This window comes from Apteryx rowi, unplaced genomic scaffold (genome assembly GCF_003343035.1).
Source record: "Apteryx rowi isolate R43461 unplaced genomic scaffold, aptRow1 scaffold_3, whole genome shotgun sequence".
Classification (NCBI taxonomy): domain Eukaryota; kingdom Metazoa; phylum Chordata; class Aves; order Apterygiformes; family Apterygidae; genus Apteryx; species Apteryx rowi.
Genome location: NW_020449418.1, coordinates 49,843 through 77,370, shown reverse-complemented (window position 1 = coordinate 77,370; position 27,528 = coordinate 49,843). Strand labels below are relative to the sequence as shown.

General features: G+C 39.3%; 1 protein-coding gene across 1 annotated transcript in view; it reads right to left on the bottom strand.

Annotated features, from left to right (window-relative positions):
* Window positions 1–5,642: 5,642 nt before the first annotated feature.
* The window catches only part of HSPA12A (heat shock protein family A (Hsp70) member 12A), a 56,321-nt gene continuing 34,435 nt past the window's right edge, over window positions 5,643–27,528 (bottom strand). The window contains 6 exon segments of the mRNA XM_026069660.1: window positions 5,643–6,291; window positions 7,834–7,937; window positions 9,820–10,078; window positions 11,154–11,258; window positions 11,829–11,915; window positions 14,885–15,056. Coding sequence (XP_025925445.1) covers window positions 5,657–6,291; window positions 7,834–7,937; window positions 9,820–10,078; window positions 11,154–11,258; window positions 11,829–11,915; window positions 14,885–15,056 — 1,362 coding nt within the window. The 3' untranslated portion in view covers window positions 5,643–5,656.

The window sequence follows — 27,528 nt, the reverse complement described above, 5'->3', positions numbered from 1 at the left end:
CGGCCAGCCGGCGCCCTGCCGGAGACAGCAGCGGCCTCGCACCGTTTCTTCCTTGGAGGGGGCCTTCCCCGGAAGGCACCGGCTTCCTTGCCTCTCCGGGGCCCTGCGCGCAAATACCTGGGAGTATTTTTCGGGGAAATGTGTCGGTGCTGGTGGCAACCTGAAGGCTTGGGAGAGAAACTCATGCACTGGCATTCTTTAAAGCCATCTGCATATTGTTTTAAATATATTTCCCCTCCTCCCACAGGCAGTGCTTCAAGCAAGTATTTTAAATCCCTTCTTTGATAAATTTTGAAGGTGAACAATTTTAATTCTGGAAATTTTGCATTTACCCTGGATGTGAACACCATTTAGATGTTCACCCTCTACTCAACGTGTATCTTCCTTCAGACCTGCCACCATGGACTGTGACTATGGAATATCCACAGTCACATGCTGTTTTTTGTTTTACATCTTATATGCTGTTATGGTTTTCTAGTTATCATCAATAGGCTCTAAGAGTAATACTTAGATGACAGTGAAAACCAGCAGCACTGTTGTATTTCTCGACATCATGAGAGTTCTGTAGAAAATGTCTTAAAGGAGTGGCAAGAAGAGTATGTCTTCAGTGTTGAGCACATGCCATTTCCCAGCTCTCTCATTCTGATTCATGATGTCTTATAGAAAATACCTAATCTGTTTTTTGGTATTGTCTGAAGCCTTCCTGTCTTAACACCCAACAAATGGCCTATTCAAAGCTACACAAGCTTTGTGGAATTTGAGTAGGATCCCCAACAGTGAATTTCAACCGTAGGCACATATGGACTCCCTCTAAGAAATACACGCGTGAACTAAAAAAGAAGCAGCCTACTGTTTGAAGATCTGCATATGCTACACAGAGGCCTGCAACCTCTAGGCAAAGACTCTAGGTATCCACAGATCAAAACAGGTTTAAAAAGTCTGATATGCAGCACATACAGTTGGCATCCCTTTTGCTCAGTTATGCATATGAAGGTGCATCCAAATGCAAGTATAACCACCTAGCCTTTCTCACTTTCTCACTTTTTATAGAGATTTTCATAAAAATAGTAACACCCAGAAATAAAATTTAGTTTTATCATATTTTATTTGACATGGTTGAAGACACAAGAACACTCAGATACAATCCAGACAAGTTGTGAACAGCTCCAAACATCAGTGAAATCTGAACTTATCTTGCACAGAGGTGAACAAGACCACAATGGTTGGTTTTATAATATAGTTTAAGACTATTTTAAGCAGGTGAGTACTGTGACATTATGCCCAACAACTTTTATACTATTCAGCCGCTTAAGCCACTTCATATTATAAATATGCAGCTTATCTTGGCGATTAAGCCTCTGCAATATATAATTAGCTTTCTCATAATAATGCATTAAAACTCCTGTATATATATACAGTGGTATAAATATACCAATGTTACCTGTTCTACCCATCACTGCACATTTATCAGATTCTAGTACAATTAGTCATTCTATCACAATTAGCTGCTAACTTTCAGCCTGGAGCTATGTAACTTTGACCCACACTTGCAAATTGCTGCTTAAGAAAAACTTCTGTCAAGGCTGCCTGTTTTGCCTAAGGATAGCAGGCCTTTTCAACACTAAGTTGCACAATGCCATCTGAAATCCCTACGGAAAAATGCTCTGCAGGGAATATCCTGCTAAAGTTACAGAATTACTATTCTAAATATGACTCATTTCCTAATAAATTTCATACTAATTTTATAGCCTAAACAACCTTCACTATCAAAATGGGCATCCATATGCCACTTACCATTTAAAGTTGTTCAACAGGGCTATAGACTACAGACCATAGCATAATAATCTACTTCCTTATTCTAATTCACTAGAAAGACAAGCTAATTTTCCATTCTTGGGTTTAAAAAGGGCAATGAGGTCAGGTGGGAGTTTGCTCAGTAGTTCCCTGTTCTGCAAAGATAAGCTTGATAATGAGGAAGTGCAAAAATATCCAAAATCTTCACATTTTACAGTTACAGCAGAATCATTTAATTAACAAAACCCTGCTTGGATCCACATAGAATCTTATAAAAGGTGAATACAAAAGTGCAGAAAAACACTACTGTTCAAAAACTACACTTCTGAAGAGCTGCAGAAACTACTGTTACTATTCACTGCAAACAGGCTGAAAAGAGCACAAAAATCATGAGCCACATGATCTGTAGTGGGCCTCCTCTTTGTGGGGGGGTTGCAGCCACGTAACGAAGATTTTACTAGACCAAATTCTGCACTAACTTAAGGCCACAAAAGTACTGGAAACAAGTCTGTGCAGAATCAGACCCATTCAGTGAAACGCAGAATGCAAAGATACTGAAGCCTGCTCTTCTGTATGAACTTTGTGTTTGGGCACTGGTAGACTAGTAGTCTCTACTGCATCTGACCTGCAGCTACTATAAATTGGTGTTGCCTGGCTTTGGCAAGTATTTTTTTTAACCAGAGAAGATCCATAAAAAAACAAAACAAAACCAAACCTGTTGAAGAAGCTGTATATCCAGATCATACATTCTAAATTTTAACACGATTTTACAGGAGGATTCATCCATTATTATGATGAACTGTTAGAAATGGAAGGGTGATGATCTGAAACAAAGAAATGAAAATCCCACCAACATACTAGTGCATCCATGTAATATGCTTAACTGGTATAACTTGCATTGCAGGAAGAATGTTGTATTCTCTGACACACCAACATTTCTTTCCTATTATTATAAGATCAGCCTTTTACATTTCATATCTTACCATCTTTAAAAGCCTATAATTATGGAAGCTGATTGAAAAACTGTTATTTAAAATTAACAGCTGAATGAAATCAACAGAGGCAAAGAGCATTTTTATACAAGAAAATAGCACTGTAGAAAGAAAGAGTCTGTACAATATTTAAATATTGTATATACATAAAATTATATTGTTCATAACTCATCTTAAAGTTTCTCTTGTTTGTAAACCATGGAAAGCAACACACAAAAAATTCTATTTAGCTTTTAAAGCATTTAGCAGGCAGCAGGAAACTGAATGCTAGCAAGCACACTTTGTAATTACAGAAAGTATCCAGCCAGATACTGTGACTAGCATTCTCCATAGTCTTTTTTTTTTTTTTTTTTAATTAACTGAATGCAAAACAGATTTCTTTTCACATTCTACTCGGGAATTCTGCAGGAGACACAAAATTCAAGAGCAAAATGCAGCCAGCCTGTTCTGCACTCTTTACTGTGGCAAAACTCTAGGTTACATAGAAATCTGAAGTGCAGGATTGGAACGTAAACTAGTGAAATAATTGTTAAAATTTTCATTTCCCAAAAGTGTCAGTAATGGCTTTAACTCATGCTCAACTTATTAGAAAGGAAGGTTTAGTTTAACAATTAACATTGCAAAGTTTCAAAAATGTAATGAATTTCAGCAGGTAATCAGCTCTGTAAAAGCTTTGGAAGTGTCAGTATTTTGGGGTGATTCTACTGATTAATATTAGTCTGCAAATTTGAATGGGGATTTGCATTTGCATTAAAAGTTGTCGGTTCATGGAAGATACAGATCCAGGGTTTCACAAGTTACCCACTCGTAGGATTTTACAAAATAAAAATTGTGCCAGTTGCAGAAGAAATTCTCCAGGTGAACATGCATAAGAAAATATTTCTAGAAAGTTGTTATTTGGTAAGCAAGATGTTACTGTGACCATCATTGTACTTCCCCTGTAGTATAGTTGTGTGCTCCCAGCCACAAAAGGAATGCTTTATCTCCTTAATGCTATTTGTAGTTTCATTCTCTTGGCCTCTGTCTTCCACTTTAATGCATGTTAAACTCAATACAGAAATGTATTTTTCATTATTAAAATGTTTGCTACTCAAAATAGATTATGATACTTTTGATTTGGACATTTTTTCCCTTTTAAGTTGTTTAAAACTTCCTGGACAGCCATCAGCTAACTGTATTTCCAAAAATTAACACAGAGATTAATGAAAAAAGAGTATAACCACTGGGAGGAGTGGTTGATAGACCAGACGGGTGTGCTGCCATTCAGAGGGAGGCTGGAGAAGTGAGCAGATTGGAACCTCATTAAGTTCAACAAAGGGAAGTGCAAAGTCCTGCATCTCAGGAGGAATAACCCCATGCACCAGTGCAGGCCAGGGGCTGACTGACTGGAAAGCATCTTGGCAGAGAAGGTCCTGGGGGGGTAGGGTCTTGGTAGCAAGTTGAACAGGAGCTAGCAACGTGCCTGTCCTTGCAGCAAAGAAGGCCAACAGCATCCTGGGCTGCATTAGGAACAGCGCTGCCAGCAGGTTGAAGGAGGTGATCCTTCCCCTCTCCTCAGCACTGCTGAGGCCACATCTGGAGTGCTGGGTCCAGTTCTGGGCTACCCAGTAAAAGAGAGACATGGACCTAGTGGAGCAAGTCCAACAAAGGGCCACAAAGTTCATTAAGGGACTGGAGCATGTGAGACAGGAGGAGAAGCTGAGAGAGCTGGGACTGTTTACCCTGGAGAAGAGAAGGCTTGGGGGGATCTTACCAGTGTGTATAAATGCCTCCTAAGAGGGCAAAAAGAAAATGGAGACAGACTCTTCTCAGTGGTATCCAGTGAACAGACAAGAGGCAATGGGCACAAACTGAAATACAAGAAATTACATTTAAACAAAAAAAACCACTTTTTTTGGTGAGAGTGGTCAAACACTGGAACAGGTTGCCTAGAAAGGCTGTGGAGTCTCCAACTTTGGAGATATTCAAAACTCAACTGGACAATGTCCAGAACAACCAGCTCTAGTTGACCTTGCTTTGAGCAGGTAGGTTGAACTAGTTGATCTATGGAGATCCATTCCAGCCTCAACTATTATGCGATTCTGTGATTTCCAATGTAGACTAATAAAAGTAAATTTAAAACAGCCTTAAAAGGAAAATAGCTTTGTTCTTAATAATTTTCCAAAGTGTAAATGAGAGCAATGCTAGCTGTTCAGTTCCAAAGCTAGCTCTAAGAGCTTTTAACAATAAAGGCTTTATTTTCAGACTGGAGCAGTTAATATTAGGCTCCCAATATATATATATATTTTTTAAATCTTTTTTTAAGGATTCCAAGGATTTTATTTTCAGTGGAATCTCAGAAATTAAGAAACTCAGTTTCTATTTTGTTAAGTACGTGGCTTTCAGCATTTAAAATTTTGAAAGTACAGGGCAAAATCAAGAGAACAAAAGACTGTAAGCTAGTAATTTTTTCAGAGGATGGTGCTGTTCAAACAGATAATTCCTACAACCACCCTGTGAATTGGTGAGTGTTTCTTGGGAGGAAGAAGAGGAAGAAGGGCACAATAAAGACATAATGATTTTATATTTTTTAACTAATCTTTAACACCCAACAACAATCAGTATTACTTAAAAAAGGTGGGGCTTTAAGCATGCTTGAGCAACTCAGTGACTTTTACTACCTCTGGAACTTTTGCTCCCCAAACTTTTAAAGGGTCTTTTAAGATCCAGCCTTTGGTCATCCAAGGTCACAAACATGACATATCCCTACCTACTGGCTGTTCTCATCTAGCCTGCTGAAATTCAAGTTGATTACATGATATATGAAAGTCAAAAAATGAAATAGTGGAAGAACAGTCTCACAAACAGGCCATGGTGGGGTAAATGGACTGCTAGTAATTTAAGAAATCAATACCAACTTTGACACTTTTAGAGGTGGCAACATCAATGGCTATGGCTTTGATTTCAGTGTCCCCAAACTGCATGAGTGTTTTGATCTCCCGCCGGTTTGGCACTGAAGCATCAGTTCCCGTGAGATCCAGGCGAAGGGTGCCACACTTTTTCACTCCAGACTCAGTGATGAAACTGACATTCTCTTGTTCCGAGCTGTAGATATTGATCACTATTACTAATTGAGAAGGTTTCGCAGGTGTGTAACTGCGCGTCACAGTTTCTCCAAGGGCTACAGATTGGTCAGCTGAGATAAATTTGTCAAAAACATCAGTGCACCAGCGTGTGCCATCTTTGATTAGCAGCTTCTCTGGTGGATGCTTCCCTTCCACAAACCGATTCAGCACCCCGACACCATAGGTGAGAGGGGAACGTCGCACTTTGATGACAGCGGGGTCTAGACCAAAGAGGACAGCTCCTTTGAGTATAGTGAGCCCCACATCCTGAGGAATGATGACTCGACATCTGGAACCAAAAGCACTCTGGACAGCTTGTTGAAGTAAGGGGGATTCAGCAAAGCCACCCACCAGAAACAGAAACTTGACACTGGTCACTTCCGGTTTATCAAACACATCACCTAAACAGAAACAAAGGCCAGTAAGGTAGGGAAAACTTTCCTAAGGCAAAGTGATGCAGGTGAAAATCCTAATATCCTAATATACACAAGATCTGAAACTGCCACATGTTTTGAGGGACTCTATGCCACTCCACCACACTTAGCATGCACTAGTTCCACTTCTGCTTCACTTCCTCTTCTACAGAAGAGGCTATGGTCTTGTCCATACAGTCTTTCACTGGGGCAATGCCTGTGAATGGGAACTTACTAGAAAGCATAGGACATTTCCAAAGGAGAAGTGGCATTTAGGCTTCCTAAACAGAATTTTTATTTAATTTGAACTAGTAAAGGGAGATACACAGATTTTTTGCAAAGAAATCCTGCCAGTCAGAATACGTGTGATGGGGGAATAGACGTCATCTTGTCACTGCAAGTAGCAATAAGATATTCCCAAACTTAACCGATTCAAAGGCCCTCTACTACATTCCACAGAATTCATCCAATTTTAAATTCACTTCCTATTTTGGACCCTACCATCTTAACCACAATGTGTACCATCTGCAAAATAATACCTCCTTGCGTTTTTACAATTTTCCCTCTTAGCTTAAGCCCACGTCCTTTAGTTCCAAAAAAAGCAAATATTTTAATCACTCAGCATCAACTAAGGCACACCCTTAGTTCATTTAAATAACTGAGGCAGCATGAATGAGATGTCTGTCCAAACTATTGCAATCCTAGATCTCTCCTTTCCTGCTCACATATAAGCTGTTCTGTATTATTTGTCTTAAGTTGTGTCCTCTCAAATTTACCTAATAATTCCTCATACACAAAGACCAAAATTGGATACTCTATTCCAAATACAATTCAATTAGTGCTTTGTAATGCATAGGCAATAATACCATGCTCAGCATACATATTATACTCTACTTGATACAAACCAAGTCTTCCATGAGGCAGAGTTTGAGTAATTAATTTCACAATAAACCTATGTCACTTCCTACTACTGGATTAATATATCCAGTGCTGCTTAAGCCACGCCTGGGAATACTTTTACCAAGATGCATCACTTATTATTTGTGTTTTAGAGATGTCAGTGATTTGGGCAGTCATGAAAAAAATTGTGACTTTATAAGTCCATCCACTGCTGAGAAATGAACTAGAGGTCTTAATAACAGGAATAATCAGAAACATAATTATGTCTCTGGCATTAATTAGTTCTTTCCAGAAACAGGAAAAAGAAAAGTAGGATCTGGGCTAACCAGTACACTTCAGCCTTCTGGATGCCTGTAGCCCTAGAAGTACAGAATAATTTAAGCTTAGACAGCAACAGGACTGAATCACACTCAAGAACTTGTACTAGAATGAGGTAGTAAGATATATTAAGGCGATGCCCCCTACTTGAAATTACTTTCCTGAACACTTTGTATAGAGCTACAAGTTTCAGAATTAGATTCCTTGCCTAGCTGGGTTGTTTGACTACAATTCCAGCTGCCGGTCTGAAACAGGCAAATGAAGCTTCAGTCTCAGCTCAGCTAGCAAGTGGGATTACACACAGATACATACTAAGGTGCTGAACAATCTGGTCGATTGTAGGTTTGAAAAGAGCATTCATTGCATCGGGGCTCATCCTCAGCATTCCCTGGGAGGACCACTTCACAAAGTCCACACTGGAAAATAATAGTGAAGAAGGACATTAAAACAGTAAATCTAGCCTTAAGAAACAGCCAAGCATTTGCAAGACATAAATGAATGAGTTTACACAATCTGCATGTTGTTTGCTTGGAGCAAAGGGCCTGGCCTCACCCCAGCCCCAAGACAACTTGAGCAACGTAAAATTTCAAGGGAGAATTGTTCTTTTTGCTTGTTCAGTTGTTGTTTTCTTTGCCTGCTTGCCTCCTGTAGCATTACCAATGCTCCTGAAACAGATGTCGGTCCATCCTGTGCCTGCTTATCTGAAACAGCACTGATTCATCCCCAGAAGGGCAACATTTATATTATAGCAGCAGCAGGCCAAAGCCACTGGAAACACACAAGGAAAATAAGCAGGTATAGGAAATCTCAGGAGGCAGAAGGGAGCATAGCATTTTAATGAGAGGCATAACGTTTGTTGAATGAATACAGGCATATGTTATTCCATCATTTATCCACGTCCAAAAACCAGTTATAGCCTGATAATCTCGTTTTCATTCATGTACATATGTCACCTTTACACTCTTTCTATCCCCTGCTATCCTACTAATTCCTTTTTATTTTGGGGGGAATGTTTAGCACTCCCTCTCAAATGCACCATTAAGACTACTAACAAGAAGTCTTGTGATGGGCAATATTTCCAGAAATCTTGAAAATTATTTCAGAGCTTCAGTCTCATTTAGGAAGTGACTCTGAGGCTGGATTTCAAGTCATTTAGACTTTAAGTACATTTATTAACAGTTAGGAAGAGATGCAGAAGTTTCAGCCTGCATGCTATATTTAACGTTCAGTAGAAAAAATGCAGGAAGAGGCCAACGTGCAGGTATTAAATAGCATGTCTTCTGCTGTCAGGTCCTAAGCATTCTGCTCCAGATTCATGGGCTCTCTGCTTTATTCTCCTTGATGCCATTAGCCTTCATGTCCCCCGCAGCACAACTTCAAAAGATGCAAAATGTCCACTTCTACCTTCTCCTCACTTTCTTTTCTGTAGTAACCCATGATCTTGTCTTTTAGGGTGCTTTCTTGAAAGTGACAATCCTGGACTAAAAATTCTGTAGGGGGGATTACCTCCTCACCTTCTGAGCAAATGATCTACCTGGTAAAATATTAAGGGGAAAAAAAAAGTCCTGCCATCACTGCAAAAGAAGAACACCTTGCCTAGCTCTGTGCAGTGGCATGTTTTTACCTGTGATCTTGCATTGCTCATAAATATATCCATACCATGGATATATTTATGTATCTCATGATCCTGGATTTGTTTCAAGGCCCAGGCCTCTACAAATTAACATTCTCAGTAATTAACTTTTATGCATCTAAGTTCTCTATTTGTTATCTCTGACCCTCTTACTCTATTAATCTCTTTTCCCATTTACAAAATGGGTCTTAGGTTTAAATGAGTACTTAGCAAATCAAAATTAAAAGTATCATCTGGGGTTGATTCTGAAATAAAATCATTAATAAATATGTATAAGTGACTCAAAATACATGGTCAAATTCAGGAAAGTGACTCAATGGGTCACTGGGCAACCCAGTAGGTGACCCTGCTTGAGCAGGGTTGGACTAGATGATCTCCAGAGGTCCCTTCCAACCTCAACCATCCTGTGATTCTGTGAATGGTGGCCTTATGAAAGTCATAGAAAGCAATACCGGGAGAGTGTAAGTCTTGTACAGAAAAGCTTTTGCAAGAGATTGATCACAACTTTTTATTCTGGAAACCACACTTCAGGCAATCCCATTTTCTCATTAATATATTACATTTTTACATTATTTTCTTTTAGTCCACATGTAATTAGGATATTTTAATTGTCTTCGCAGTCAGTTGTTAATTATGCATCTATTTAGGTTCAAACATCTACTCACTTGCTTTTCCTCAAGGCATGTTCTACACTGTGACCTCGAAACTTCTTGTAATAGTCAATGAAGGAGAAAGGCAGAGTAATGTTCAGTGGATTGGTCCTGTCTGGAGCTGCTGCCCTTTTACGGGACTCAAATGCTATCATCAGATCTACCCAGGCAGCAGGACGCTTGATTTTAAATTGTTCAATAAAATCTTCTCCAAATATTTTACACAGGAGCTTTTCAAATTCATAGTCCACACCTAAAGAACCATATGGCCCACCTGTATTACAAACAAAATACAGCTTTAATATTCTTCTTACTAGATTTCAAGTTCATATACACATCAGATTGGCACTACTGAGAGCGTCATAGCATAGAAAGGTCTACAGAAAGAGGTAGCTTTTCTAAAGATATCAGTTGATCTAATACAAAACATAATTTACCTTTGCCTCACTTTTACCCTTACACCATCATCACCGCTGCAACACTACCATCATAAGACAGAGAAACATTTTTATTAGAAGCAGAGGAAACTGCCTCCTTATCCACATACGAGAAGGTGTAGGTTGGACTTGTGTTCAGGAACAGATAGACTTGATGTACAATGCCCTGCTTGTTCTTACTAGCTTCTTTTCCATGGCAGTTCTGCAGCCACTAAGACTGAGAATGCTCAGTGATGTACCATACACAAGAGGACTAACTCAGTAATACAGAGGTACAGCAACAAATAAGAGGCTGCCATGTGGTTAACAGCCTGGCATAGGACAAAGTCCAAGTGGATCTGGAGTTCAGGAAAGGATTATCATTCAAGGAATTGCATTTTGCATCTTTGTTGTGGACCAATCATTGTGTATTTTTCCAAGAGAATGGTGGACCCTCCTTGTTCCACTGCCTGTGAAATTACTGGAATATATGACCTTCCCCTTAAATCTGGGGAAAATTCTGTTGTGCCAACAGTCACTTTACAAGGATCCTGTTGTGACACTCAGCTATTTTTATCTATATGGTATATCTTGAAATACCTGGACAGAGCAGCAATATACAGGTGACCTGTGAAAGGGGAGGGAGATGATGACTCTGTTAGCAGAAGTCTGACCAGCGCCATAGCAGGGAGTGAGTAACAAGGGAGGTTACAGTTTCTTACCCTCTCAAAGTCAGGTTTACCATCCCAAAGCGTCAGAAGAATAAAGTGATTTACCCTTGTCTACTGACCAGCAGTTAGGTTATCATAATTGTGAATGCTGATCTTACTTCAGGAAGAACTGTTAATTAAATGTAGTGAATAATAAACATTACCTTCAATCACAAATCAAAATATTACACAAAAAAATGCAAGCCCTGAAAGCGTCATTTACCTGTTGCCTTGTACAGTTCCTTAAGATGCCCTTCGGGGAGCCTGATCTGATGAACAGTCATATCCACTGTGCCTCCTCCACTGTCAACGACGATGTAACGATCACCTGGTTTGCAACAGGAACAGGCAAGTGATATTTACGTTAGCATTAACACAGCAGTATATTGCTATGAAAACTTCTCATAGGCATTATCACCATCAGAGATGATGGCTTGCATAAAGTCATGGATGTCTGCACTGAAAATTTGATCATTATTAGCAATTATAATGTAGTGATTGATAATAAATATGAAATTTGGATGTCAAAAGCTATCGGTTTAGCACAGATGAGTGCTAAAGTGGATTAATGGAACTGCTCATGCTACTGGTACATACTGGTGGGTTTCCAAATTACTATTATGGCATACTTACAAGGCCTGTTCTGAGGAAATGTGTTCTGGTCTGTATTTTAAAACCTGGATTCCTTTCTATCATCTGCTTAAAAAGCTGTATTTCGCTAGAGCATGCAGAATTGCAGCTCAGCCCTGTTAACTAAGAGCAGCACATGTACTTGTATTTTTTTCTGTTTATAATCAGTTTGAGAACCCTAAAGTGCACAGCAGATTTGTGGGAAATGCAATGTTCACCCGCAGTATAAAACCCAAAAGAGAAAAATTCATTCAAGAAAGGACACTACCTTCTTCCAGTTCAGACCAGATCTCTCCTATGACATTTTCCACCAAAAAGGTGCGACTCTGTCGATTACGACGGACATGTTCTTTAGCTAGTCATTGAGAGAAAGAAAATTACTGCGAATAAGAAATTATGAACAAGTTGATAGCATACAATGCAGGAAGCAAATGCAAGCCAGATGAGAGATCTCTATGTATCACTTGTTAATAGAACAGATGAACAAAACCTACTGCATTAGCATTGGGAATATAACATTACTCCTAGAAAGAAGGAAAAAAATGGTTTTTTAGACATTCTGTTTTTCCTTGATAGTAATTGGATTAAAAACAACGGGATAATATGAAACCCACAAACAAGTCCTTCCTTAAAACACTTATTTTTTATATTCTGGTTTTAAAAATGCAACCTGAACCAAGGTGTCCTAGTTGCCAGGTGTGCTAAGGGGTATTTTTGCCACAAGGTGGCAGCCCTAGCCCACAAGAGACTGACAGTGTCCTAAATGTTCCCAGGAAGGGCAGAGAAAATCCAAGATTTTCTACTACTGATTTTGGGTGCTCAGCCAAAGATACCTTTGGAGCCCTTCAGTCATGACCTTTCAGTCTGTCTCAAAACAAGCATCCAAAAACACCAGTTCACAGATTCATAACTTCTTAAGGCCCAAAGAGATCATCAAGTCTGAGTCTCTGGTAACTCAGGCAAGAGAGAGTCACCTGGACATGGTTAGAGACATTAACATCTATTTCAACCTTTACTTATGGAAATCCTGGTTTTATCTATAGTCTGCACAGCAGAACCTAATACTGCAGTTCTTTCTTAAGCAAATCAATTATATCTTTCCTTGACTAATAACTAAGATTTGGCCTATTATAAATATGCAGAGGACACTGGCACAGAATAATTTAGCTACATACAAATTAAAAATTAAGCATAATCTAATAACACTATTAGAAATTAATTTACAAAAATTAATTTCTACTTAGACATTTAAAAGATGCCAAACATTCTGTGAAGACAAAGTAGAGCAGTCTTAGCTATTATGCTTCTTAATCAACCTGGATGACCAAAAAATCATTTCTTGTGTAACTTTCATTCACCTTCAAAGGCAGTTAAATAAAATACTACAGAAAAGAAATGCATCCTGTAATCCATGAAAATATCATTCTTTCTGAAAATAAAAGCATGCAAATCGCTGAATGTATTTTTCTTCTTGTTTCTATAATGCCTGTCATTAGAAGAAGAGCAGAGGCTCCACTTTCACCTATACCCCTTCCATAAAGTCCCTATGACGCACACAAGCCATGCAAGCCTCACTGTACTGACTAAGCAGCACACACCAAGAGCTTACATGACAAAGTATTCCATGACAGAACAAGCAGTAGGTCCAAGAACGGGCCTGACAGAGCCCACAGAAGTCAGCGGGAGTCCTTTCATTCACTTCTGTGGGCCATAACGTGAACATGAGATCCAGTCTTTAACCATGACTGAAGTAAAATTGTCCTGGCCATTATGAACAGTAAAATTTTGGTTTTGACTTCACAGCAATAATATGGTCCTTGGAGTGCTTCTCTCTGTTTATGTTTAAAGGGTTTTCCTTCTTAATCCATTCTCAGCTTTTCTTGGGTCCTTGCCATGCCTACATGAAATTTTAAATCCAACCCCAAATTAATTCACTCGAAACTTTGTTTTCCTTAATTTTGATTAATTCTGATTTAATTAATCTTTCTCATCAACAATAGCTTTCACCTTACAAAGCCAAGAAAGAGAACAATAACCCTCTGTCCAAGAAAAGACCCTGTAGCAGAATATCCAAATCTGTCAAACAGATCCCACTCAGCTTCAAAACCCCCTTAACCAGATAAACTTTTTCCACTGATAATTTATTTTCCCAGAGGCAAATCCCCATAGAGCCTGAAAGTGGGTACACAGAAAATCACATGGAAGAGGAATGGTTCAGAACATGAACACAGGGGAAAGAATGTGAGGGGAATGCAGAGGAATTGTGTTCTGTGCCTTGCGTGGGCCTCTGTAACACTGAACACATCTGACAACTGCTAGCTAGGAGGTATATGAATATGATAAAATGATGTGATGACTCAGTCTGACTAAAAAAAACCCATCCAGTAAGTACAGGAATGGCTTTACTAGCTTAATCTTCCATTTGCTTATGCTGTTTTGAGCTACTTAATGTGATGAAATACAAATTATTCTGAAAAATTCTCTCTGGGATAGATTGGCACACCACCACTGATGTTAGTGCAACTGTTATAATTCACGCTAACAGAAAATATGACCCATTATGCTACAATCACACCATACTGCTTCTCCCCCCCATCCCTCTTTTTTTTCCCTCCAATCTCAGGTAAGCTCAAAAATCTTTTGTGATGAAGAATCTTTTGCCAAGTGACTTAAACTGTGGTCCAATCTCTGTCCCTCACTGTAAGTCAGTCTTCAAACATTGATATCAATCAAGTGCCAATAAATTAGAAGTGCCATATTTAGTTTCTTTGCAATGTGTAGATAAATTCATTGCTGAATTCCTTTAGTGTTTCTTAGTGTTTCTAGTAATTAATGCTGACTATTTCATAGGGATGACATCGGAAAGCACAATCTGCCAAAACTCTGGAAGAACACCTCAGTCTCATTGCAGACCCAGTTGTATAACATTGCTTCAATAATGCAACAAATTGAACACATATAATTGTTTCCAACTTAAGATAAAAATTGACCCAATCATGAAGTATTAATTTTAATTAAGGCAAAAAAAAATACTGATCTATAAATACTATGCTTCTCTTTAATCTCTAAAAGAGTCCCACAACATCCCAGTAAAGGCAATGAAGATATCTGCATGCTAAAATTTAAGTGTGTGCAAACATGTTTGCTGGATCAATATGTAAACTAGTCTAATTACAGTAAACAATGAAACAATACATTAAAAGCAAATTAATGCTAGCCTGAAACATTTCAAGAGAGTGAAGACAAGAAATGGTAAGCAAAGAGCCCTAATGAACAAAGCAAGTTTAGGCATAAGAATCTAAAGTGAGTTAATAGAAGAAGTACCCTGTGTAAATCCAGTTCCAGTTGTGTCACTTGGGCTATAACCATTGACAGGTGCCCTACTACTCAGGTCTATCATCTGGTGAAGGCGAAGTTTTCGGCAGTAGATAGAGGCAGCCTCAGGTTCCAGGGCAATGATCAACTGCTCAGGATTTTCAGGAGTTGCCATTCCTGCCTGTGAGAGAGAATTAATCAGAGAAGTGGGGTGGGAAGCACTGTAACCTATCAGATCCTTTCCAGCAAGTGAACAAGCATTTTCCCAGCTCTGTGTCATTTAGGTCAGCCCTCCAAGTTCAATGCACAAAGAAGCTGCTGCCATTCTCTAAATGTCTTGATCCCCAGATCAATCATCCTGCCTACTATATAGTCACAATTTCACAAGCTGTAAGAGGGAAATACACACGCGCTTACCATGCTGAGTGTCTACCTGATCAGCTGTGTGTGTGACAGGTGGAAAAGGAAAAGTCATTTTGAAACCCATGATGAATGGCCTAAAACTCCAATTAATCCACGAATCTACCTGTTAAGAGAGGGCCCCAGTCTCCTTTAAGAAATGAAGAAATACCTTTGGCTTCTTTTCTACACAGTAATATTTTAAGTATGTCTTGTTTTATATCCTAGCAATATAGAGGGTAAGTGGATGATGCAATGGGAATTGCATTAGCCCAGCTAACTTTGCTCACAAATACATTGCGGGCTCATTATCTGGGGGGAATTAATTTCCTCAGTTAGTTACCTTTGCTGAAAGTGACCATCTCCCCACCCCACAGCTTACCAGGAACCTACAATACACTTTGTTAGAAGTACATTTTTTGACTTAAACTCAACATTTGCTATTCCCCAATCCACTGCTTTTAGGCACATCCCCTTTTATAACAACTTCAAAAAGCTCAGTATTCAAGTACTCAAAGTACAATGAGGCAGGTTCTGTAAAACATAATGAGAACAAGCCTAAAAATAAACCCAAACTGTAAAACTAACAGTTGTCATTCTTTCTACTTGCTTTCTAGATAGTGAGTTTTCAGACACAATGTTTTTGAACAAGCCACAAGTTCTCACACAACCACATCACTCCCAGAGTTGAGCTTAGAGAAAAATATTGAAGATCAGTTGACAAAGTTGTGTTTTCATGTCTTTTCTCCTGTATTTCTCCATACCAAACTTTCCAAGTTTGGAAAATGCAGATTGACAGTTGCCAGAGTAACCCTACAAGATATATAAAGACTACCAGTCAAACACAAGTCCAAGCCAGACTTTCCTGCCATCATACCATTTACATGCAAGCATATGTGCAGGCACAGGTTTAGGCAAGCTGGGGCTGTACTGGGGATGAAGATGAAGTTCTTGCATCATGCCCTAGTACAAGCCTGAACTGTCCTCCAACCAGTCTAGACATACTAAGCACAAGCAAGGCTGGGCACATGCCAGCTCACTCCACCATCAGGTATCTCCAGCTGAGCTCTTCTAAGCACAAAGCTTTAATTTGTGGAATTGGAAGAGGCAACATTCAAGATATAAATCAGCTCTTTCTTGGTCATACCTGACAGTTGTTTATCTAACTGGCTAAAGACCTCCAGTAATGTACAGCCACCTCTCACAATCTCAGTTCTTTACTGCCCTTGCCTTTTGAAAGTTTTATTGAAAGTCTAATCTGAATCTTTATTTCTGCAATGTAATGCCAATACTTCTTGTCCTATCCAATGTTGACATGGAAAATAGTTCCCTGCTTCCCTGCTGCAGTTTTTACATATATTTTAAATCCATTATCATGACCTGTAAGAGCTCTGAATCTGAGCAGCAAGTGTTTTAATAGCCATCAACGTGGATGACCTTAGCATGCTTAGTTTGCTCGATGAACTGGGCATACATTAGTAACACAAACAGTTCTTGGTTTCATGTCCAGCCTATGCACTAAAATAGGCGTTGCTGGTTGTTAGAATACAAAATAAATTGTTGCTAAAGCATATTAAAACCCAAAGGCTACATCATAAAGTATTCCCAGAAGTGACAAGAACTAAGCTGCGCACACAGGAAATGCATTGGTATTTCCTAACCTGGGGAAAAAAAAAGGACGGTATTAATTGCAAAGCCATCTGGTTGTTTTTGTTTTTTTGGTGTTTTTTTTTTTTTTTTTGGGGGGGGGGTATTTTGCTACAGATTTCCAAGGCTGATTCTGCTAAAAGAAAACAGTAAACTATTAATGATAACAGTTGCTTCCTCCCCTCCTCCAGCAGTAGTCTGTATTATGAATATTTCGCATTGCAGCCTGCACTTCAGTAGAAGGCAGTTATTCTTCATCAGTTGGACTCAAATCCATGTTCTCAGATCCTCCCAGTATAGTAGATGCTATTCTTGCTACTTTTTTTGTCTAGATATAGCATATTCAAAATATCTCCTGAGGAACACATTCAAGAGAAAAGAAATGACAGTTTTTAACAATTCAAAGAACAGTTGATCCTAATGGAATTTCATGAAGAAAGCCCTTTTTTGTTAAAAAGCTTTCCTTACAGAGTTTGAAGGGACAGTTACAATGAAGAATGTGTTATTTCATATCAAAAAAAGACCATACCAAAAATCTTGTACAGCAGAAGGTACCAGGCATCCTGTATATAAGGGACAATATTGACTCTTTACATACTACATTGGATATGCAGCATTTCTATACAGAGTATTATAAATAGCACATTACTGTATATATATCTACAAACCGCACACACAGTGACACATCTGTGGGGAGAAGGGGAAAGAGAAAGAAATGTGAACACACACATACTGCTAGGGAGGAACAGAGCAATGAGATTACTTTAATACAAGCTCTGAAAAGATGAAGACAAAAGGCAATACCATTATCATTACAGCTGAGAAGAAAAGGACAGGAGATGTTGAAAAATATTCAGTGTGCAGAGAAAGAGGAGTGACAATAGCACGTGGTCAACACAGACAAACGGTGAAGCATTCAATAAAAGTCTTGAGCCATAAAAGTTTGGGAATTTGCTATATTTTACATTCATTCCTTTCCATCTGCCTCACACCCCGCCCTCACGCACTGCTGCCCAAGTGCTACTGTAACTAAGAGTGGAGATTTAGTAGTTAGCAGGCTTGAATGAGGTAGACCTAAAGTTAAATCCCGCAGACGTTGTTTATGTAGAACACGCTGGCAGCGGGACAGATGCATTACACTGCTTCTGCCTAGGGCGGCTTATAGCAGACTGTATTAGAGACCTATGTCTTGACTCTAGATTGATAAGGAGACCTCCCTTCCAGTCACTCAGTACCAGCATAAACCCAGTCGCTTATGAAACATGAAGAAAACAGACAGCAGTTTTTCCAAGAATGTTAATGTATAAAACCCAGCCATAGAAATGCAAAAATCTTGTTAGTATGAGAAAGTTCTTAAAAATGAATTTATTTCCAGAAGATTCTTGCACTTATATACCTGGAAGAACCAGAGAACAAGACAAAAAGGACTGCTTTAAAAGCCTACCACAAACAGTGCTCACTCTGCTCATCTGTCTGAGCACTAGGATCTCATACTTTGATAAAGGGACTCCCAGACTTCCATCTACTCTAGTAAAAACTGATCTTTGAGCTGGTTCCAGTGCATTACCATTCATTCACAAAGATGCACCATCAACAGCATACCTGAGAATGCTTCAAGGCCTCAAGTTATGGGGCATGCATAATTTGACACCCAGATACAGGCGAATTCTTAACTTGCCACACCAGCTCTGCTGCTGTGGCCATTGAGATGTATCACCATAAAAGAGAGTGAGCTATATAGCTGACCATAAATACACTCTTGATACTCTAGGCTGCCAAGTGTTAGACTAATTCAGAACTAGCAAATATTGAGGTCTGGACTGTAGCTCAGTGTAGCTACATTCTGAGCATTTCCAGAGAACTAATTAATATTCACTTATTCAATGTGCAGAAGCATTATTACTACAGATTAAAAAATGATACTTTTTAAACCCACACTCACATGCCACGTTGTGATGCATGATGAAAAGAACAATTCACATTTAAGATTTTTAAATACTGTAACACATACAACCTGAAAAACAGCAGTATAGTACAATATTCTGCGTAGTTTGAGTCTTTTTAAAAGGCACACCCAAAGCTATGAGCTAGCCCTGCATGAAAGGCTCCCATCTCTGAAAGCCACCATAATTAGAAGCTTCCACATCCAGTGTGTCACACTGGTGTATCTCACAATGCAGCCAGGCAGAGTACCACCTCTGCTAGGCCTTCTTTGATACACAGTGGTGGACTCAAAATGAATGGCCTATTAGGAAACACACCATCATTCACAAGGTACAAAATGCAGTTCCTATTACTATCTTTTTAAACTATTGTAAGCAACAGTTAGGTTTCCTTTTTTCTGTTTTAATAAAGATACATTAGGCATCTTTTTACAGGCAAACAACAAAATGCAGGAGCACTATGACCCATAACGCAAAAGAACATGCCTTACATGAAGTGTACCGGTTTCTCTGAGCTATAAAACTAATCAGAACAATTGACACTAAGGTCTTCATTAGTGCAAAAAAGCATGTACAGAAAATAGTATTCCATCTGTTGAAATCACAATTCTGATTTATTATTAGAATTGGACGTTAAATGGAGTCAGTCGCATGCTTTTCATATTAATCCTTACCTCCTTGAGCTTTACCTGCCCTGGAAATGTGTGCTTTGTCTCTCTCTTTGTCTCTCTCCCTCTTTCACTCTCTCCCTCTCTCTCTTTCTCTCATATGCACACACTTCTCCTTCACTCAAAAAACCTAAAGCCAAACTTGCTTCCTGAGTACTGAAACTTTTGAAGCCTCATGATTGACTGATGTGAGGGCTGAGAGCTCACACTGCAGTTTTTTGTGTTGTCAGGAAACTTACAGCAATGCCTTCCTGTACGCAGCTGCCGATTTTCAATGATCTCTGAAGCTTCTACCCTTCTATCAAATTTGGCTGATAACATATAGGCAGGAAGGCATACACATACAACATATTTGCATAGGCCTAGCTTGCTGTGGAAACCAGACCATTAAAAATGGCCAACTATGCAGAACAAAACTACAGCAAGAGCACAATAGCAATGGTAAAAACGCTGTACTGTCTTGTGCAGAATTTTCAAGGACTTTTCTCCATCCGAAAGGGAAGTATTTAATTAGTTTGCATGCACAAAAATTATACTTTTATGTTCCTGAGGCTGTGTGGAGGAAGAATGGGCTGTCAAACCCTTCTTAAGCTGTGCAAGTAGCTGTGCTAGTAGCCCAGTACTGGTACTATCCTGCCAAGTCATGTGGGAAAGCAGCAGCTCATGGGACTAAAAAAGCTGCATGCAGGCAAACCAGAAGACTCCTAGTGGAGAGATCTACTCTTGCGGATCAGATGTTGGACTGGAATTGTCCAGAGAGAAGTTTAATATCTAACTCAGTCACAGACTATGTGAAACTGAACAAAATCACTTAGTCTACACTGGGACAGCCTGCCCTCTGTTCCCTACACATGCAATGGCCATGTAAAATGCTAAAGAGAAAGGGGCTAGCATCCATATTTACCCACTTTCAGGTAAGTGCTTCAATAACTAGGGAAGATGCCAGTTCTCACTCTGGTCCTGTGAAGCTATAATTATTCCAGACAAAACGGTGTAGAGTCAGGAGGAAAAATATTCACCATAGAGCCGTCAGGGGCCTGTTTGGTAGGACACTCTCCTTAAAGTCATCTGGAACCTTCTTGAGAGAACTCATTTCTATCACTTGCTGGTCAAGTGCTTCAACTACTGTCCTATGTCACATGGCACCACAGATACCAGCATTTTTCAAGAAGTACAATCATGACTACCATGTCTTGTGAGGAATTTGCTGCTGCACGTGCATGGTTGGTGTGCAGCTGGACTCCTCGAGGGCATGGAAACAGGTCTAAGCAGAACTTCAGATGCTTAGTAAATCTTATGGGTAAACGGTAAAATATTTGTGTATTTAAGATATTTATTATAATTAGTAACAATAGGAAAACTAGGATTGCAAGTTAAGCACTGCACAGCCTGCATGGAGAAAGTATTGCGTAACTGAATCAAGGCAACACAAAACAGCAGCTGGAAATTACGTGCCCTGGGAAATTTACACTGCTTAAACTAATCAGGTCATGGTGTTAACAGATTCACGATAACACCATCCACTTAGTGCCTTGGTAAGTGAGCTCTTCTCTAATCCTCCTCCTTTTTCACTAGCTAACACTTTCTCCAGTTCCATGGCATCAAACTGGGTTGTCACAAATAAACGGCTGAGATCTAATTACAGGGACAGAGCATGCCAGGAAAGAAGATGAGCAACACGGGGAAAGATTCACAGCATTATCACAGAGGCTCATAAGGGGAAGTTGGGTTGGCAGGGAGTGGGGCTAACGGATATCACAGAGCTGCATGAAAAGCACAGTTCATGCAGTTTTGCTACATCTTCAGCCTTAAAACTTAGGAAGCCTTCAGAAGAAAATCTGGGGGGAAAAAAAGAAATCACTACTGTCACATATACCGGTGATTTGCCGTTAGTCTTCAGAATGATGAGAGTACCACAGCACAATAAGTAAGGCGAATAAATACAACAGAGTGAAGTCAGACAGCTCATTTAGCTCAGTTCATTTATATGTGCAGAGACAGACTCTTAAAATTGCTCAACAGCCACAAAAGAAGGAGGATTTTCAAAGGCGCCCAGTTTCCTCTTAGGGACCTCAGTGAAGAGGCTGGGTTTTCCAAAGACAGGGGAAGGAGCTACTAGGTGCTGCCTTCCTTTGGAAAATTCAGTGTCAGGATTTAATTGCCTAGATGAAAACTGAGAATTGATTAACTTTTTTTTTTCATCCAGTCAGTGCAATGTTTGGGTAGTGGTTGATCCTACAAAAATCTCACATCTATACTGTCAGAGAGGTACTTGCTGCTTGACAGAAACAAGAACTTTTTGATTTCTTTTCTACTTTCAAAATGCATCAGGGTAACCTCCAAAGTCCATGTGCTCTATCGATTTAAAATTAGGGTTGTGACACAAGCTGTCCTTTGTCCTATTGTGATCTGGTGCTGCTGATAATATTTTGCATTTCACAAGTGAAATTATAATGGATAAGTACCACAGCTGCAGAATTCCTTCAGTGTCAGCTTTCCCATCTGTATGGTTAAGTGACAGGACAAAGATGCTCATCCCTTTGTGACAAACCTGCCTGAGAGCATATAGATGAAATCTCAGGCTATGGTAAAAGAGCAGTAACTTCATTTTGCAGACAAAAGAAATAGAAATTATGAAAGATGAGAAGCCTAAGAGCCAATTGGCTTAATGGAGGGGTGGAAAGGCAGGTGGTGCACAGAACTGGAAGTTAAGAGACTCCTGCAATAGTTCTCACTTATTCATTTTGCACTAGCTTAAATGATTATGTAATGTGAAAGGCGGAGGAGGACCAACTCCAAAGTAATTTGGTCTTTAGACAGTCCTTAAAATATTGGGATTATCATGAGACCTCTCTTTGTGGCCCAAGATATCTTCCTTCCTGTAGTGAAGAAGTAGAAGCTGTTCCTATACACTTCCACATTTTTTCCTTCCTTTTAAAATACCAGCGTGCAGACTTTTCAAGTGCTTGTTGAATTGCCAGAGCTTGCCTATACTAAAAGCTCACACAAAGTAACTAACCCACAGAAAAATCACAGCCTCCCTATAGTCTCTATACAGAGTGAACTGGGGGTGCTGCATACGCTTTGAAGGTGGAACTCACAAGCTATAAACTCCTGTGAAAGGAGCTTTTAGGCAAAAATCTTTAACCTGCAGGAAATCAGGATACATGATAATAGGCTATATCACACTTGCATCCACATAGGACATTTGGTGAACTTAGCCAGAGAGATGCAAATTAACATCCAGTTAACAGCAACACTATACCCCATTTAAAAGTTTGTGCATAAGTATGTATGTTAGAGTGGCAAAGGGTTTAGATTAGCTTTTTATTTATAATCAGGCTTAATTTTGTGGTGGAAGAATCCCTTGGATACCAACTTCAAAAGGCTGGGATGAAAATATCTAATCAATGTGTAGAAGATTATTATTGTTGTTAATTCCAAAGAAACCACTGGAATTATTTACAGCCCTCTATTACAGCACTTGCACTGAAAAACAACAATGAAGTAAGTATTTCTGACTGCTAATTTCAATGAGTAATGGCTACAGAGTGAACTCTGTAATGGTTATAAAGTGGGCACTCTTGGACCCGTCAGTTTAAGAGGGACACGGAGAAAGTGGAGAGGGTTCAGGGAAGACTACTAAGAGAACATGGTCTGTAAAGAGAGACTGAGGGAGCTGGGCTTGTTCGGTCTGGTAAAGAGGAGGCCAGGGGGCAATCTAATAGCTGCGGACGACTATTTGAAAGGCAGTTACAAAGACAGTAGAATTCAACTCTTCTCAGTACTGCCAGCCGATAAAACAAGAGGAAACAGCCACAAACTGCAGTTTGGCGAGTTCAAATTGAGTATTACAAAAAAAACATTTTCACTAGGAAATTGATGCAGGATTGGAACAGTCACCCAGAGATGCATCTCTGTCCTTGCAGGCTTTCAAAACTTGGCTAGACAAAGCCTCTGCTGACCTGTCCTGGTGTTGAAAATAAACCCACTTCAGGTAGGTGGTCAGACTAGATACCTCTACGAATGGAAACAAATGCTTCCAAAGAATGCTTCTATGATTCTAGAATGGTGAGATATTATATGCTGATAAAGACCAGAAATACTGGTAAAAATCTTTCCCAAACGCAAAAGACCTACAGTTTTTGATTTCTTCTCTTTGTGACTGCTGTGTCAAATTGTTGCCTCTATGTATCCATGAGAGGGAATCAATTGCATCTGACAGCACGACAGAAATACCAGACTCGCCATAATAAGTCCGCAGTTACTCAGGGCCTCACAAGCTTCTGTACATAGTTCAGTCATCTTTGCAATTAGAACTTTCATTTGAGTCTCTTGACATCAAAAAGAAACATTCTTCATGCTACACTTTTTTAATGTGAAGGCTATACTATTTTTAAATCTAAAAACATAAAAAGCATACCAGTCCTAAGAAGTCTTAGAGCCTTGAGCATCAGCCACCAGTGATTTTAGGAAGTGATTTAAAACAATCAGTTTAATGCATCAAGGACACACAGTAATTTAAGATAGTGATACAATCTGCACTGAAAAAATTCTGCCTCAGTTCAGTGTCTGAGGGAGCGTCCTCTTTAGGGAGGAAAATTCAGTTCCTAGTTAATTTTTCATAAGTATTCTTTATCATTTGTAATCCCTAGTTAATTCATTTTCTTATATTTGTTTGGAAAGAAAAGATGTTCTTGTTTTTAAAAGTATGGGAATCAGCAGACCTGTACTTTAAGCTCAATTCTTTTGTGTTCAGCTCTGCTACAAGCTTCCTAGCTAAAAAAAAACAAACAAACAAACACTAAAGCAAATGCCTCAATTTCTGAGTATGCAGCTCAATACCAGGGCACAGGTTTACAATTGGGTTATTACTGAAGTTTGTTGGAACGGGGGGGGGCGCTTTGACTCTTAAAAATCAAGGTGCCCATTTATCCTATACATACCTGATCATATTTGCAATTAGCAAGTTGCTTTGAAACAAAGCAGAATCCTGTTGATATTTCATTTCTGTTTACTAAACTATTAATAAAGCTACTCCTATCATAAGAAAGAAAGTACAGCCTGTAATACTGCTCCCTCCTAATGGCTGTTCAGAAACCACAACATTATCCCATTCTGAAAAGCAAGAAGATAAATGGGGAGCCTGGAATTGCAGTGATGTGTGACTTTTGCTTTCAGCATGCTCTTTGAATAATGAATGTTGTGGAGCTATACTGGCTACAATCAGAACTTTTACATTTGTGTGCTCACTGATTAGATAAACCTATTTGCTATATATGGCTAGGCTGTCTTATTGAGCTAAATGCATTTGGAATAGATGGTCAGACTGCTTCTTTTTTTTTTTCCTGGGGTTACTGTTACCCAGCTACACATACAGGTTGTATGGATGCCTTATCGGTATTTCCAGACTTTGTATTTTCATACCTTATTTTTATAATCTATTTTTTATATTTTCAATCTGAACTTGGAATTTTTTGAGAGTGTAAGCACTGCTTGATTCTATTATCAAAACCTACACTAACTGGGACTCGGTCCTCTGGATTTTGTACAATAATTTCTGGGTTTTAATTTATAAAACAATAAAATTTACTAAATGTGTTTATAATACAATAAATTAAAATCAGCCTTATTAAGGCTGACTCAGGTATTGCTGAATGACAGATAGCTCACCAAGGGAGAGGCCGTGTTGGCAGTTCTACAGTAAATGGGACCACAGCAGCAGTGAGTCCATACTACCAGAATGGTAATTCTGCTACAGCTAGCTCCCAAGTGACTATTGCCGCAGATCACATCTATGCAGTAGATGAAATCACGGCACCAAGTGGCATTACCAAGAATTATTTGCTGCACTACATTGCATTTCCCAGAATGCAGGAGGACATCAGTTGCAAGTTTTATGACTAGCACTCTGTATTAAAAAAAAAAGACACCATTAAATTCTCATAAGCTTTTCAATTTTGCATGTTCTATTATTGCATAAATGCTCTTTGTACCACAGGCGTGCACTAGTTTCCACAACAGAGAAGCCTGACTCTCTGTCTTCCTATTTAAGTATCTTCCTAGCATCTCAGATTCTCCCTTTCCCTTTGTTTCAAAATATCCTCTGCTGTAGGTCCTTACGGCTCAGGCTGGTTTCATTAAAGCAAGACAAGTGACCCTTACTTTGAGCAGTTTCTCTGAAAAAATTATATGCTTGGTACATTTGCAAGTTGCATCTTATTTCGTACCTTGGTCTTTCTGATTTTACCTTAACATTTTCCACTAGTTTCCACTTTCAGCTTATATATACCTTGTACTTCTTTTTCTCCATCCTTCTTGTAATTGAATACTGACATCTAAGATGTCTTTTCGACTGACCTATTATCCTCCTTCCTTGTCCTTTCTATGAAACTACTACAAATAATCCTACCCACTAGTTTTAGACCTTGTCCACACTGGTTTATGCTTGTTTGTGGACTTGTATCATTCACCCCACTCCTCTGGACTGTAGTTAAAGCCCCTCTGGCTGCTGTTTTCTTCTTTTGGCTGGAACCTCCCATCTAGCACAATCTTTCTTCCAGCTGGACAGAAGATTCTGATTTTTCAGCTATTTATATTGGTTTCAATGCCTTTCCAGGCAATCTATAAGATCCTCAGAAACACATTCCACTGCTATATATAATATTCACCTTCCTTCCCACTACTCAGTAGATTCCACTGCATTGAGACAATTGCTAAAGGAGAGGGTCTATATATAACTTTACAAGACAAGGCTTTACATACAGCTTTACAAGACTGGCACAGATCTATCTACTCTTACCTAGAATGCTGTGAAAACTCTCCATTTTACTTGGTTGGCAAAACAAAAAGATGACCTCCAAAAACTCCAAATTGTGCCACACAAATTGACAAGCCAAATTTAACAGAACTGAATTAGCAGACAGCTTTGTCAACTGCCTGTGCTTTCATGTGAACCCGCCTGGGTAATTAGCATGTGTGTAAACTGAGATTTATTAGTACGTATTTCCCACTGTGCTAAAGTCCCACTGTGTAGATTTTCACTCCTCAATTAGTTATCCTTCCTAATTAATCATAGTACAAGATGCAGTATTCTTCTTAACATATCACTTCATAAACATTTTAATACTTATGATGATAAAGATCATAAGACCATAAAAGTGAAAGCATGGACTCAAGAGAATCGCAGGAGCTGCAAATAATCAGGACAGTTGATGCATTAACACATTTCTGCTCTTCTGCCTCCACTAACAAACACTGTTTCAAACAAATCACCAGCTTTCCGGTGCTGCTTATGCCTGAACACCATTGCCTTTTTATGGAGTTTATAGCAAAAGTCTGTTACACTGCCTAGACACAGAATTAAATTCCAGTTGCATGTGCTTTACATACCGAAGAGGACAATACTTACAAAGGAATAAGCTTAGCTTAGCTTCACAAAGCTTCACAGGTGTCAGTCTGGTTAAGTCTCTCTAGTTGTTTGTCTTTTTAAATCAAATGAAGAGGGGAAATGACAGAACTGTAAAGGCAGCAACTCATGAGCAGACTTCTCAGAACTAGAAGAGCATAAATAATTTTTGAAAAAGGGACTTAGGTCAGTTCAGCTGCAACAGCAAATTGCACCCCATCACTGATCAGCATCACTGGGGGTGGCCATGGCTATTTTCTGCAGGTTTAGCTCCTTGAACCAGTTAACTCTTTTAAATTGTCTCACCTGTCAGATGAGTGCCAGCACAAAGAAAGAGAGGCAGGACATGCAACCAGAGGAAGAAGGGAGAGCAGGAACTGCCTGTTTAGCAGCAGCTAGTCATCAACTCAAGCATAGCTGTATCTTCATGTTACACTCCTAGGGAGTCTCAGGGAGTTAGAAAGCATTCTCTGCTATCAGTTTGTGTACTGCATACAGTGAATTACAGCCCTTTCCTTCCCCTCACCCTCTCACACCGCCTCATACACACAGTGCTATGTCGTGCAATCTTCTTGTCGGTGTAACTCC